The 15,552-nt window shown below is 33.2% G+C and overlaps 3 protein-coding genes across 4 annotated transcripts; 1 reads left to right on the top strand and 2 right to left on the bottom strand.

Annotated features, from left to right (window-relative positions):
• Positions 1-101: 101 nt before the first annotated feature.
• LOC111428184 (wings apart-like) lies at positions 102-5,569 on the top strand. The gene is made up of 10 exons (XM_023063604.2): positions 102-385; positions 453-1,284; positions 1,339-2,087; positions 2,942-3,190; positions 3,246-3,710; positions 3,774-3,996; positions 4,700-4,915; positions 4,968-5,132; positions 5,183-5,373; positions 5,429-5,569. Exons 2-10 carry the CDS (start codon positions 477-479, stop codon positions 5,564-5,566), a joined length of 3,204 nt encoding a protein of 1,067 aa, XP_022919372.2. The 5' UTR covers positions 102-385; positions 453-476; the 3' UTR covers positions 5,567-5,569.
• Positions 5,570-5,846: 277 nt separating this feature from the next.
• Positions 5,847-7,473, bottom strand: LOC139431434 (uncharacterized protein MCAP_0864-like). Its single transcript, XM_071199141.1, has 2 exons — positions 7,361-7,473; positions 5,847-7,308 (listed from the first exon to the last, which is right to left on the bottom strand). The coding sequence occupies exons 1-2, from the start codon at positions 7,405-7,407 to the stop codon at positions 5,922-5,924; spliced, it is 1,434 nt and encodes a 477-aa protein (XP_071055242.1). The 5' UTR covers positions 7,408-7,473; the 3' UTR covers positions 5,847-5,921.
• Positions 7,474-7,510: 37 nt separating this feature from the next.
• LOC111428608 (GTPase activating protein and VPS9 domains 1) lies at positions 7,511-15,333 on the bottom strand. Of its 2 annotated transcripts, XM_023064212.2 has the most exons (8): positions 15,182-15,333; positions 13,773-15,068; positions 11,771-11,981; positions 10,303-11,715; positions 9,689-10,182; positions 8,783-9,039; positions 8,399-8,725; positions 7,511-8,342 (listed from the first exon to the last, which is right to left on the bottom strand). In XM_023064212.2, exons 2-8 carry the CDS (start codon positions 15,054-15,056, stop codon positions 7,931-7,933), a joined length of 4,398 nt encoding a protein of 1,465 aa, XP_022919980.2. In that variant the 5' UTR covers positions 15,057-15,068; positions 15,182-15,333; the 3' UTR covers positions 7,511-7,930. The 2 variants fall into 2 exon arrangements, with proteins under 2 accessions (XP_022919980.2, XP_022919979.2); XM_023064211.2 differs by having other exon boundaries at positions 9,689-11,715.
• Between the last annotated feature and the right edge of the window lie 219 nt (positions 15,334-15,552).

The raw sequence follows: 15,552 nt of genomic DNA, 5'->3' as shown, positions 1-15,552 counted from the left end.
TTCTTTTTAATGTTATTAATGATTTTATTTATTTTATAAAGTATAAATAAATATATTTTAATATAAACGATTGTGTTGGCTACATTGATTTAGTGACATTTAGTAACTATTGGGTCGCCATTATTTCCTGGCGTGTTTATAAAGCTAAATAGTTTTTTGACAAGTTTTGGAAAAACTTTCTTTATCAAGACTTTGCGTAAATGAAACGACGATGAGGGGGTCCCATTTGATGTCTTATCGGGGCCGATTCGATTGGAAATATTTATATATTTAAATGCCGCATCGTCGAATATAATTCGAACAGTAAAAATGGCAAGTAAATATTACATTTTAGCCATTTCTACGTGGTGTTTATAAGAAAACGACGATTTTTTAATTAAAACGAGTATGTACTTGTTATTATTATTAAGCTACATGCATTTAAAGCTGAATATTTCTTAAAACCCATGTAGGAACTAATTTAAATGGTGTAAAGAATGTCTCGAGGGTACGGCAAATACAGACGCGGTGGGAATTCGCATCATCATCACCCGAGTTTTCAATTTGATAGTTTGTTTAAAGAGAACAGCAATCGACCTTCCGCCGCTAGATCCGCGGCAACTGTAGGTAAATGGGGGATAACATCGTTCACATCAATACGATCGTTAAACGGTGAAAATGCAAAATCTCCAACAACCGGGACTAATTCCCAACAGCAACAAGAAATAGCAACGGCAACCACGACGGCCACCATCACACCAAAACCGAAAAAGTTTTTTAAAAGCCGAAATACAGGTCAACAAGACATCACGGAAGCCTCGGAATACGACAAACCTGACTTTGGGGGTTCTTACGGAATTGGGCAGTCGACGAAAAGACAAAAAACTTTGTCATCTTCAGAACGACCAAGTAAAAAGTTTTTTTCGAGCAAAACGGTTGTTGAAAAAGCAAAGCCGCCACCTATAGTGTTGCGGATTAGCCGCGGAAAGTCGCAGCTGATTAACAATAGTTCAGATGAATCAGAAAGCACACCCACACCATCAAGTACCCCTTCGACATCCACGTCTCCTCGAAACACAAAAGATGCCCCACAACAAAAATCGCCGAGTTCAATGCGAATAACGAGATCAACACGAAGAAGTATGCAACAAGACCCCAGTAGTAGTCCCGCAACGGCAGATACAGCCGGCGAATCATTTTCCAGTAATTTTACGTCCCCAAAGAAAGATCCAGAGTTATCACCGCAGTATATTCCAGCTGAGAAATACGAATTGGAAAGAAAAGCTATGTATGATAATTTATTAGGTAATTTTTTATGATAAAAATAAAATAATAAATTAAAGTTAAAAAAATCTTTAGGAATTAATACGAGTAGCGCATCAAGTGAATGTAGCGATACAAATAAAGAAGAAACTTTATTGTTTGAGACTCCATCACCTTTTCCTGTGGAAAAATCAGCGCAACAACCAACTCATGAATTAACGATAGAAGAAAAATTAGCTCAAATGGAATCATCGGATACAGAGCAACCAATAAAATCGTCCGAACAAGTACAAGAACAAGAAGTTGATAAAAAACAACTTAACAAAGATAATATAAATGAAGATCTTGAGGATGAATCAGAAGAACAAATGGATTTTACTGAAAATAACGCAAATAAACCGTTGAGTGAGGAATTTTTTGATGAAGATGACTCGGATAGTAACAGCACAGCCCCCGAGATAACCAAAAAAACGATGAAAGAAGCGATTGAAGAGCACAAAGAAGAAATTTTAGAAAAAATATTAGAAAAAGAACCATCGTCGGAACATCCCATGCAAGCCCCCGTTAAATTATTCATCTCCAAGAAAAAAGGGAGCATTTTTAAGAGCCGTGTTCAAGACGGCAGTAAAAAAGGTCGCGCTATTTACAGACATAAATGGTCATCGGATGATAAAGATCAAAAGAATCAAGCTGCAACAGCAACCGGCGATAACAACGGTCCCAGCGAATCCTCAATTTATGATGACTTCGAATTCCAAGGAGATCCATTAACCAGGATTTCAAATAAAAATGATGAAGGTGAAAATGGATATACGAGTGTTCAATGTACTAAAAGTGATAAAGGGGTGAGTTAATTAATTAATTTGTCCACTTTGTCCACAACTACCTTATCATATAATATAATAATATATAATATATTTATACCTTAGAGTTTTCTAAAACGAAAGGGTACTCATTTTTCACAGAGTGAATAATAGCAGATTTATAATAATTATTTGAAACGTCAAAATTTAAGAAAACGTCAATTTAATTTAATTGTTTTAGGATTTTTTAAAGGTTTGACATTAAAAAGCTTAAACTAACTCCTTTTTTTCCTATGATTTAAGCTTAAATTAATTAATTGTCGTAAAAAAAACATGAGATTTTATAAAATTGACATTTAATTTTGACAAATTGTCGTGAAGTTGGTTACAGTTGGTAACATTGATTAGTGACAATTGACGTTTAAACTTTATACAAAAATTTAAATAATATACATATACCTTATAAATGAGTTTTTTAAAACGAAAGGGTAGTGTCATTTTTCACAGAGTGAATAATAAGTTACTATTGAATTATCTATACATTTGATTTTTGACGGGTAATGACACGCATTACTCGCATGATTGACAAGTGTTGAATAATGAAGCCATTATTCCACAGTTGTGACGCGACCTACTAATCAAAAAATAAAATATAACTTTTTCTATGATTTAAGCATAAATTAATTAATTTTCGTAAAAAAAAGACATGACATTTCAAAAATTGACATTTAATTTTGACAAATTGTCCTGAAGTTGGTTACAGTTGGTAACATTGAATTTGTGTCACATTGACATTTAAACTTTATTTAAAAAAATAAATTTATGGAATCAATTTCAATGGTAGTCGTGGACAAAGTATAGTATTCCATTAATAAATTAATTTTGTATTATTTTAGTATTATACTATAGTGAAAAACGTGAAAAAAGCGTATGAGATGCAAGAAATTGGGGAATTTCAAGAATTTAATGATGATGTTGATTACATTTTGGATGCGCTTCAAGATAATAACCCGATTAGTACACGGTGTTTATCGGCGATAACTCTCGCATCGAAATGTATGGCCCCTGCTTTTCGAATGCACGTGCGCGCACATGGGACAGTCGCAAAGTTCTTTCGGGCGTTACACGATGCTGCTAAAGATCAAGTAAAATTAATTATCTTTTTATTTTATTTCTAAATTAATCAATTATTTATTTTAGAGTTTAGGTTTATGTACTGCTACGGTTATGTTCGTTTTAAGTCAAGATCGTCTTAACATGGACTTAGATCGAGATTGTTTAGAGTTAATGTTAAATCTACTCGAATCGGACGTTAGTTATCAACAAGCTTTGGACGTTTGCGGATTATCGAGCGCCCAACTCGAAAAGAACAAACTAAAAGTGAGGGAATTGTGCGCGGAAATACAAAGTCAAGGTCTCGCGGTGCATTTAAACCTGGAGAATATTACGGTCGGTCAACTTGCGATGGAAACTCTTTTAAGTTTAACGTCGAAACGTGCAGGTGAATGGTTTAAAGAGGAACTGAGAGAATTGGGGGGGATCGAGCATATTGTTAAAACAATCTGTGAGTGTTGTCGCCAAATAAGCGATTACGTTGTGAATTGGACTGATACATTATTGGATCAATTGAGAAAGGTGGATCGGTGTTTGCGCGTTTTAGAGAACGTAATAAACTTGTTAATAACTCCATTTTAATTATAAAATTAATTAAAAAATATTTATTTTAAGGTTACACACAATAACGAAGAAAACCAACAGTACTTATTAAAATATGATAGCGGATTAATTTTGGATACTTTAGTAAAATTATATAGGTTATGTGATGCGGAAATTCCACTTTATCCTATATCCGATATAAACGATAAGGAATCAACGGGAACGGTGATCAGAGAGACTTTATTGGTTACATTAAAAGTTTTAATTAATTTAACGCATCATTTTAATATGTCGGGTAAATATAATTTAATGAATATAGTAAAAACCTCAATATAACGAATTAATACAAGGAACGGAGGTTCCTTATAGACTGCCAACTTGTTGGCAGTCTATAAGGCTGGTATTGTATCTCAGAACTTTTGTTCTCTATTGTTGAGCCTGCCAATTTGTTGGCAGCATGAGATACTTCATCTGGAAGCTGGTAACGTTATTTATAGACTGCCAACTTGTTGGCAGCAGGAGCTATTGTATCTCAGAACTTCTGTTCTATACCGTTGGGTCTGCCAACTTGTTGGCAGCATCAGATACTTGATCTGGAAGCTTGTAACATTCCTTATAGGCTGCCAACTTGTTGGCAGCATGAGCTACTACATCTGGAAGCTGGTAACGTTCCTTATAGACTGCCAACTTGTTAGCAGTATGAGCTGTTGTATCTCAGAACTTCTGTTCTATATTGTAGAGCCTTCCAACTTGTTGGCAGCATGAGTTACTTCATCTAGAAGCTTGTAACGTTTCTTATAGACTGCCAACTTGATGGCAGCATGAGCTGTTGTATCTCAGAACTTTTGTTCTATATTGTAGAGCCTGCCAACTTATTGGCAGCATGAGCTATTTCATGTGGAAGCTTGTAACTTTTCTTATAGACTGCCAACTTGTTGGCAGCATGAGCAACTATATCTAGACGTTTGTAACTGTCCTATTTTTTTTTTAATTTTTAGATGAAGGTAGTAGTTTGATTGGTTCAAAACAAGGAATAATCGACGCGAGCCTTCATTTACTCCTACAAATACCCCGATATATCCCCGATCAAAAGAAATTTGAATTGGGTGTATTAGTTCTGATGCTTTTAATTAATTTAATTCAAGACAACACAGCTAATAAACAAACTTTAATATCGGCTAAGGCGCCCTCGGAAGGCGAAAGCATTTTTCAATGTACGTTTTTGCTATTAAGTAATTAATTTTATGTAATTAGATTAAATCGTAGGCGATAAAACGGCTGTTGAAGCATTAATTGCACAATTTTATCAATGGGAAGAATCGGCCCGTTTAGAAGAACGCCACACGGATGCTATTTTAGATGGAAAAGGCGATAACGGTCAAACTCAACATAAAACCAACGAAGAATTTATTGAGGAAACCGTCGCTAAATGTGCGTTTAAGTTATTAGTTTAAATGTTATTAATTAAATTTATTTTTTAGTATTACAAAAAGCTGGTACACATATGGAATACACCTTTTTGGCTTCCTACATTGTAATGTTATTGGGATTTTTAATCATGAACAACATTGAATACCAAGTAGAAGTGAGAAAATTCTTAAGAAACGGTGACTTTTCAATTATGGTGGAGCTCTTAAAGAAGTTTTTTAATTTTATGAATTTAACCGCTTCGGTATGAATCCTTCATACTAATAATAATTTCTTTTAAGTCTTTTTTTTTATTACAGACTGAAGCTTCTAGTATGGCAGCAATGCGAGCAACGGAAAAAGTAATTAATTACTTAGAAGAATGTGATTCAAATAAAAAGATCGAATCTACATCCGATGGAAAATGTATGGATCTCAGTTTTACGATGGCCCATTAGCAATTGAAAAAAATCTTCATTTCTTTTATAAGTTTCATTTTGGGGCATCGCGAAAAATTCAAGAAAATTCGATTAAAAATATTGATAAAAATTTATTAATTTAATCATTTTGTTTTATTATTTTTTGATACATTGTAGAACCTGTACATTATTTAGGCTTTATTTATTTGGCTTTATTGCACACGTAATTATTTCTTCATTGAGGAAATCGTGATTTAAGGAGTTTATAAATATAAAAATAGGTTATAAAAATATGTAAGAAATAAAAAAAAAACTAGTATAAAGTCGATACACTTTTACTGGATTGTTTAAATATTGTAAATAAATTCAAGTTTATAAAAAAAGATATGTTTTATTACTTTAACGAATCAATTATCTTAAAAGTTGTTTGTTTTAAATGTTTTGAAAGAGAATTTTTGAGCTGTTTAAAACTAATTTGTACATTTTCTTCATCAAATTCCCCAAGAACATTTTGAAACATCTCATTCATACTTTCTTTAATAACATTTCCATTATCAATTTTATCTTTCTTATTAACACTTTCTTCTAAACATTTTTTATAATAAATCTCATTTTCAATCATTTTCTTCTCAATTTCAATAAATTTCACATCCTTCTCCTTCAATTTAATCTTCAACTTATCGATTTCCTCCAACATCAACGACTCTTTCCTTTCTAAATCGTCAACACGTTCCGACTTAATTTTCAAACGTTTCAAATCTTTCTCTAAATCGCGATTATTTTCTTCTAATTCCTTAATTTTAATTAGACTTTCAGAGTTACCTATTTCATCGCACCTTTTTAATTTTTCCTCCAAATCGTATATTTTTGATTTTAAAAATTCGTTTTCTAATCGATCCGTATTCGGAGAAACTTTTATTTTAGACATTTCATAAAGCACAGAATCCAATTTCGTTGAAATTGAAGTTAAATTAATTCTCATTTCGCTGTTATGAGTCCGATTCTCGCTCATAAATAAATTAAATTCTTGGTTTGATGGGATTTGAGGGAATTGGTAAGTTTGTAATGGAATGTACGGTTGAATTTGGGCCGTGTTTAAATACTGATTTTGATGTACAACTGAGGTGTTTTCGGGGTGTTTATCTTTAACTACATCACTAATTTGACTTGGATTTTCGATTATTTTAGTTTCATTCGTTTTATTTTCATCTAATTTTTGTCCTGGAAGTACAGATTGGCCCATTTTCGCCATTCGAGTTAAAATATCGGCACGAATTTGCGAATCCTCTTCTAAATTATCTTTTTTTAAAGGATGTTTTTGCGATTTTGAAATTCGAACGTTACGTAAATTAATTTCTTTAATAAACTCTGCGTGTTCGTCATTGTTAATAAATTGAATCAACCAAATTATTTCAGAATCATCGGTGAATTTTAAACAATCTTTTCCTTCTTCGATAAATTTAAACTGATCGTTGTTACTAGCTTTTGCTAAAACGTTTTGTCTATCACGATACAATAGAAACTCTTTTATGATTTTGTTAGTGCCTAAAATAGCAAATCCGAATTTTCCAACTTTAACTACTTCATCATTTATTAGTTTATTTGCTATAACCACTTTGGCACAAACCACCGAGACCTTTTCAGGTTCCATTTTAACATTGGTATTGTTTAATTCTTTTGGAATTAAATCTGTAGGTCTGGGTTGTCGGGGGGCTGTGTATTTTAAATCCGTTTGTGGATTTGTAATTGATCCACCTCCAAACAAATTCGTTAAATTTGAGCTATGAAATAAATTGTTTAGTTTAATATAAAATTTATTGTTATTTTACGCACTTTATATTTGTTGGAAATAAATCATCATCGTCAGTTTGAGAGAACATAGCTTTAAAAGTGAATAAGTAATAATTTTTATGAAAACCTAACCTAAAATTTTGTTATTGTCAATGTCAAAAAAACTATTTGAGGTTATAAAATTAAAATACGTATTTCTTTAATTATTTATTTATTTTAAACAACTACGCGGTGTATAAATAAAGGGATAGCTATATGTTTTCTTTATTAACAAGTTCTTATCATTATAAATAAACAAATATATATTATGCATAATTACTATTTACAAAGAGAAAGATAGGTTATGTATGGGGAGATGGGGTAATTAAAAAATTTTAAATTATAAACGAAGATTATTAATACAAAAATAACTACTAAATATAAAAAGAAACAAGAAAACTAGTTTACAAGTAGAAACAGAAAGTATTTGCCTTTTTGACTAACAAATGACTTATTTAATTTTAATTAATTTAAACATAAAAATTAAAAAAGCTCTCTCTACCAATACGCTCCAAAATAATCGCAACATTTCGAACAAATTCGCGCGGCGTGCACACCGCTCTTTATTTCCTGTCAGTAGGAATAGTCCATAGTTTTCGTATGTTCCACAGCTGAGCAAAATTGAGTCCACCAATATTCATCCTCACCCGTTATTTGATTACCATAAAAACTGTTTACGTATTGAATCGTTGATAAAAGATCACGCGGATTAACCATTATAATCACGTAAACTAAAACAGGGGTAAAATCATCAGCCGCAGTTGATCCCCGTTCTTGAGCCAACGATAACAAATCCATAATCGCTGTTGCACATCGTACAACACAATCAACTTTATCTTTAGGTGTTTTATAAGCAGCCATAGTTTGAAGCGCTTCTTGAGCCGGCAACCATGGACATTCGTTTAAATAAATTTTGTTGATTAAAACATCTTTATGATTCGGTGTGATTATTGTCGAAAGCTTTTTAAGGTGATCTTGAAGTAGCCTAAATTAAATTTAATTAAATATTTGATTAATTAAACGTTTGATTAATTTCCTTACTCATCTCTATGACGATCGCCATCTCCATTGGGGTACAAAGCATGCGAATACACTTTAGTGATGACACATTCTTCAATTGCTTCGAATGCTAATTCGATTTGAGCACTAGTTGAGTCTTGAAATAGCAAATCCTTGCGTAAAATCGCATATAATTCCTCGAGAAAACTCGTTAACAGGTCATTTTTTTCATCGACTAATGTTAAAGTGCGAAATTCCTCGCAAAAAGTTCGAATTTCGCACTCTTGTTTTTCAAGGAATAGTTTTACGCACGTTTCGATTAAATTTGATTCGCACAAATCTTTATCGCTTTGTAGTTCTTGTTGTAACCTAAAAAATAAAATAATTTAAACAAATGTAGTTCTTTAAAATTAAATGTATAATTACACAAGTAAATACGCTTCGGTTCCTAATAATAACTGCTTAGATTTTTGTAAATAATCGATATAAACGGAGCGTTGGCGATATTCTTCGCGTAATACTTCAAATAATTTGCAACAAGCGACTGAATCGAGGGTTTGAACGCAACGTAAAGCTTCCGCTGTTCGTGCAACCACGGACCATTGTTTTAAACTCTTTGCTTTTGCTAGTTCTAACCGTAAAAATACTTGTAAATACCTTTTAACATCTCCATTTGAGTTTTCCTGTAATAAAAAATGTTTCAAAAAGTTTTAATTTAATTCTTTTAGGATTTTCTACAGGGTTGACCTTAAAAAAACGTATCCAAATTCCTTTTTTCGTATAATTTAAGCATAGATTAATTAACTTTCGTAAAAAAAAAGTTTCATAAAATTGACATTTAATTTTGACAAAGTGTTGTGAAGTTGGTTACATTGAATTTGTGTCACATTGACGTTTAAGCTTTATTCAAAAATTTATTTAAAAAAATAAATTTATAAATGAGTTTTGTTAAACAAAAGGGTAGTCATTTTTCACAGAGTGAATAATAGAATAATCATTATTCAAGGGTAATCAACTAACAGACTAATAATTATTTGAAACGTCAAAATTTCAAAAAACGTCAATTTAATTTAATTTTTTAGGATTTTCTAAAGGTTCGACATTAAAAAAACGTAACCAAATTCCTTTTTTCGTATGATTTAAGCATAAATTAATTAATTTTTGTAAAAAAAAAACATGTTGTATAAAATTGACATTTAATTTTGACAAATTGTTGTGAAGTTCGTTACAGTTGGTAACATTGAATTTGTGTCACATTGACGTTTAACTTTATTTAAAAAAATAAATTTATGGAATCAATTTCAATATTATATGCTTGTGTAATAAACTTACCTGAAAAACTGAATAATGTTGTTCTTGTGACGTACTCAAAACTAATCGCAATTTTCTTTTACAATCCGTGTGCATAAAATCGTTGTTCATGTTATAATCGATTTTTAAATCGCGATCATTAACAATTTCAATCGGTTTCGTTTTTATAGCGACGTTATTATGATTATTGATTTCGTTGTTCGATTTGCTGCGATATTTAGCTAAAATATCTTCGGACGTATCACCACCGCTCGCATCTTTTTTCGGGTAATAAACAAATCCGGTTCGGTTATTATCATCCTCGCGATGATGATGATGATTACCATCGCCGTTTCCGAATCTTACGCCGAATTCATCGGAACGATAAGCTTTTAATCCCCGCCGGGATCTAAATCCCATTTTGAATTTGCCGAAAAATCCACTTCCACCACCGCGTTTTTTTTGTTCATCTTCAACGGCTTCTTTATAATTTTTATCTGCGGTTGTGTCGAAGCTGATGCTCTTCGGAATCGCTCCTGTTGAAACAGTTGGTTTTAGAATTTTTGGGTTTAAAGTAGCTGATTTACGATCAAGAAAAATGTTTCCGATTGTTGGGGATACTAAAGTACTTGTACTCATCACCGATGATAACTCACTCGTGCTTTCTGATGGTGTTGATGTTACGTTCGATGATGGAGTTTCTGATCCGTTGTTTTGTTGCCAAATTTTTGTTTTCCATGGTGGTGGGGGTTGCTCGGGTTTTTTGGCCCGATTATTTTCTGAGCTACTACTTCCTCCACTCGAACTTGAATTTAAACTAGAATTACTCAACTGCATATCATCGTCGTATTTTTTTCGAATCGTTTTTGGAATAGCCCCCCCTGAGGACATCGACTCCTCCGATGTACTTTTATTGATCCGTTTTGTTAATAAAGCATTTTGTAGATCATTAATTTTCATGATGCTTGAATCCAAAACATCGCGCCCGGTTGAAAATAAAACATCGTTGTTGTTGTATTCGATCGTACCCGTTTTAATTGGATACCCGCCTCCTCCAGGGCTGTTATTTTCTTGTTTCCCAATTAAATCGTGGAATTCATCGTAATTGGTGGCGGAACCTGGAGCGGATGATCTTCGATCGTTTATTATACCATTTGCGTTTTCTTCAAAATCGGCTCCGGAAGCAGCGACGTCGTCTGATCGCGCAACGCTCGCTGTATCATCAGATGGGGCAACACTAGCCACATCGTCATTATCAACTTCCGCTAAACGTTCCGTATCTGAAGCTAAAACATCCGTACTCCACGCACTTTCACTATGAGTCTCGGAAATATCCAATAATGGGTTATTACCTAAATTATCTTGTTGCCTCTCGATAATTGGTGAAAAATTAACATGATTTTGATTATCAGAAGCATCTAATGTCTCACTATCCGAAGCTAAAACATCCGTACTCCATGTATCGGAAATAATAGAAACTGTTTCATCCCCCTCAAGTAATTTTTTAATTTCAAATTTACAAAATTTGTCATCAATTTCTGATCGAATCTGTTTAACCGTAATCCTATTCCTACTCGGACGTTCCATAAACCCTTCTTGATGCCGAACTTCCCCCGCTGGTTGCCTCACCGCATCCTCATTTTCAGTCACCTGAGAACTGGGGGTATCTCTACCAGAAATATTCGGAGATCCTCGACCGGAAACATTCGCCGAAACCATATCGCTTAAATTATCTTGATCGTTATGATCCTCCTCATTTTCCATTATTTCCAAACTGCTATCAGCCGAATGATTACTTGCAGCTTCAGAAATCGCTTCCAAGTTATCGGACGTGTTCCCGATTGATCCATCATCATGAGAAATTGAGAAACGGGTTCGTTTTTCTTGGCCGGTTGTTAAATCACCATTTGGTAATGTCGGAACATCTTTCCCTAAACATGTATGCATGTTAAGAACTTTTTGTTCCGAAAGGAGACCGAATGGGTAAGTTTCTTCGTAATTTATTGGAATTATTAAGACTAAGGGTGAGGTAAATTCAGTTGGGTTTGAAGGCGAACGTAGAGATTTTGCTAAAAAATAAAAATTAATCATAAACAATATTTATTTTAATAAAATATAAATTACCTCGATTTAAAATGTTTCTTTTTGAAATTCCATTAGGACTATTCGGAATTGATCGAAACGATTGATGCAAAATATGTCCTAGAGATTCAGATAAATTCAAAAGTAACGCTATTAAATGATCTAAAGAGGTTGCATCACGATCGTAACTTAATCCATTATTTAACGTTGGTTGCGATGAGTTATCAGTATGAACTTTTTGTAGAAACGACGTCTAAAATCATTAAATTAATTTATTTTTCGTCTGATTCCACACAAAAAATTATAATAATGTTCCCTCCGTCCAGAAATAAGTGTCCGATTTACTTCAAAATTAATTTATTGAAACTTAACTACAAATATTGTTTCTAAGAAACTAGAAATCGTGTTGAGATGGAATGCGAAAAAGAACATGGCAAAAAAAGCGTCATGTTTCATACACTTGGTAAAGTAAAGGATTTAGTATGTGATTGTGCGTGATACATTAGTTTTAAGGGAAAAATCGTATGTGTTTGAATCGGCACGTTCGGCAAGTCGTTTGTTGACTGGTAAGAGATTGATAAAAAGAGAAAAATTTGTATTGTTGCAGTTATGGCCATGATAATCTCTAAAGACAAAAAGAAACAACATGCATATGGCAGAAAAGTTGGCTGACTGATAGAAAAATATTGTCACATGTCGCCTTTACGAGATTTGGGAGATAGAAATTTGACGTTTGATGAGCTTCTAAATACAGGGTCATCCACGACGACCGCCCTTTAGAACTATACAGGTGTTTCTGTAAGTCGTGGCATAATAGACTGTCTAAGTCTGACGTCACAGAGATGGGCGGAGCTTACACAGACTCCAAACAATTTCGTTACTAACGATAAATCGCCATAAAAAAGTCATATAATAAATCACAGCAAACGCATAAAACTCAATGACAGTTAACTGGGCGTGGCAAATAGTGTGACGTAGAGTGCGGGCAACCAACCCCTAGTGGGCTACAAAACAACAATGCATATGGCGATTTACCCTATCTCTGTGACGTCAAGACTTAGGTTGTCTATTTTAATCACAAATACTGACAGCACGTGGAAATCCTTCTTCGACAGAAGTTTTGCTGTTTTCTATCTCAAGTTTGTCAACGGTCTCAGAAGCGAAAATCTCTCCTGGAGACGAGGGACTGTTCGCCATACTATCAAAACTCTCTGTAGGTGTTTCATGTTCTCTGGTAAACATTAATAAACCGAAATAACACAGACTTGGCTCGATAAACCGCGTGAAATAACGTCTGTGTATGGCCAGCTAATTGATGATGTCTTTTACATGTTGATAAAGCCCAAAATCATTTATAGAAACTGGAAGACTTTGTAATTTACTCCATTTACTTTCATGGTTTCTACTATACAGGGTACTTCAAATTCGACCCCCACCATTGGGATCTCAGAAACCATAAGAGATACAGAAATGGTTAAATGGGGGCAAAGTTGCGTATCTTAGAGCTCATCATTTTTCAACAAAGCTTTTGAATCTAGCCGTTTCAGTTTAGTAAAAAAATGACTTTTTCGTTTTTTGCCTATAACTTCTCTATTTTTCGTTTGTTTGTGAATCTGAAAAAACATTCTTAAGGCAACTTTTTATGAAAAATGTCATGACACAATTAGAACTTTTGTCCGACGTTTCGTTTTCGTGAAACTATCATCAGGTCTATTTTTTTTTTTTGGCAATTTTGCTTGAATTTTGGGCAACAATTTTTCAATAATCATGTTCTTATACTCTTCTCTGGCGACATTAGAAACCACTTTCGTTTCAATGGTCCGATTTTTCCTGTTTCATTTAGCAGGTTCCAAAAACACAAAAGGGGTCGCGTTTTTTAGATTAAAACCTTATACTGTAGATAAAATTAACTACTTTTTAATGGGAGTGAAAAACTTAACCTTTAATAAGTGTTTTAAAACGATAACTGACGTTTAAAAGCATATAATTTTTGAAAAAATCGATATCAGACACTTATTTCTGGACAGAGGAACTATATTTTTACCAAATTAAATAATTCCTGTTCTGTAAACAAAACAAACGGTTTATTAACCCCGGGGATACTTTGAAATGGGGGTGGATTATCCTCCATCGAACACCGCTGATGCAATAAACTATCAACAATATCAGCAACAATCGTCGAATTATTATCAGTAAATAATAATCCATAAAGGTCGTGTAATTTCCGGTCTGGTACTTCGTATCGATAAAGTGCTAAAGTTTGTAATATTTGTGCGATTTGAATTAAATTGTGGCGAGCGATTTCTGATATTGGAGCATCTGATATTCCATAATATTCCGGGTTAACTATTGCAGGACAAATAAATGATGTAAAAATTAAGTCCGTTGCGATCGCATTCACTTCTTTTGAGTTTTCCCCGAAAGATTTCGACATCATTTTCCCAATTTGCCAAATTAACCAACCAATTGAAGTTGGGAAACATTGTAAATTATCTTGTAGAGATAAAACGAAAGAGTTTGTTAGTTCCAGGAAGGTGTTAACGATTCTTGTACGGTACTCAGAAACTTTTTTTTCATATTCTTTACTGCCGATTGTTCCAAATTTCTCTAAAGCCTCGCCGGTTGTGAATCTAGCCATCGTTTTATCAGGATCGATATCCAAATAATAATCGGAGTTTGCAATTAACTTAATAATCGAACTTTGAAGAGTTGACAATAAAAATAATCTTGCAGAATGTAAATTTTCATGAAATAGATAATACATTTTCGCAAACGAACAAGAACCTTGTCTTAATAATCGCCTCGGATTATCACAAGAAACAAGTTGTAAATACGCTAACTGTTTTAAAAGGATCAGCGTTAAGTTTACATCTTCTGGTAGTAATAAACACCCATAAAGACCGGTAATAACACTGTGTAAAACTTCAAAGTGATTCGTTTCTTGTCCCCCCGATAACAATTTTTCGCCCATAACAATCCAATGAGCTAACTGTTCGGGTTGGTTTTTTAATAACTTGAAAAATTCCCCATATTGAAGAATAATTTGCTGATCGATTATTTGCTTAGCCTGTACAAAATTAGTACTATTTACATATTTACTTCTCCTATAACACTGTTCCATCGTAAAATCACCACGATTTGAGGAATTTAAATTAACTCTTTGTTGCGAATTAACCCACGCACGTTGCGCCAGACTATTAATACACTCATTAATCCGTTCATTTAAATTTTGGATCGCCCTTTTCTCTTCCGTCACCAACAATCTTTCCTGCCTCAACTTGTCAATCAGTTCCGGAAGGACGTTGATTTTCCCGAATATCTCGTCCATCGTAAATCCGCTCTAAACAAGCACACAAACACTTTATTATTGCTTAGATAAGTATTCATAAAAATGTAAACAATGGGCAAGTAACATTGTCGTTGTAAAGATGTTTTTAAAAAACTCTTTCATACCTGTGTTCTTGTGGAGCGTTACGGTTAAGACATCGGCGGACGAAAAGATTGCGGTTTAATTGTGTTTCTTTAATGTTAATTAGAGTTATTTGAGGTTTTCGAAAGCAAAACTATCTTTTTGACAGCGAATGTTTTGTACACTGTGTCAAAAAGAAAATGGTGTATAAAGTGAAGTTGGGTACGTTTTAGAACGGTTTTCTACAAGATGATTTAAATAATTTATTAAAACATAAATCAAGAATATTTTAATTAATTTATGAACGAAATAATCATTTGTATTTGATTCCTTTAAATTATATTTAATAATAAATTTACATTGAATGTCAAAATTTACGAACGTTTCCTAAACAAAAATTTGAAATGTTAATTTT

The sequence above is a fragment of the Onthophagus taurus genome, chromosome 10 (assembly GCF_036711975.1).
Source record: "Onthophagus taurus isolate NC chromosome 10, IU_Otau_3.0, whole genome shotgun sequence".
In the NCBI taxonomy this organism is placed as follows: domain Eukaryota; kingdom Metazoa; phylum Arthropoda; class Insecta; order Coleoptera; family Scarabaeidae; genus Onthophagus; species Onthophagus taurus.
The sequence above is the reverse complement of the archived record's forward strand: the minus strand, read 5'-3'. Positions and strand labels throughout refer to the sequence as shown.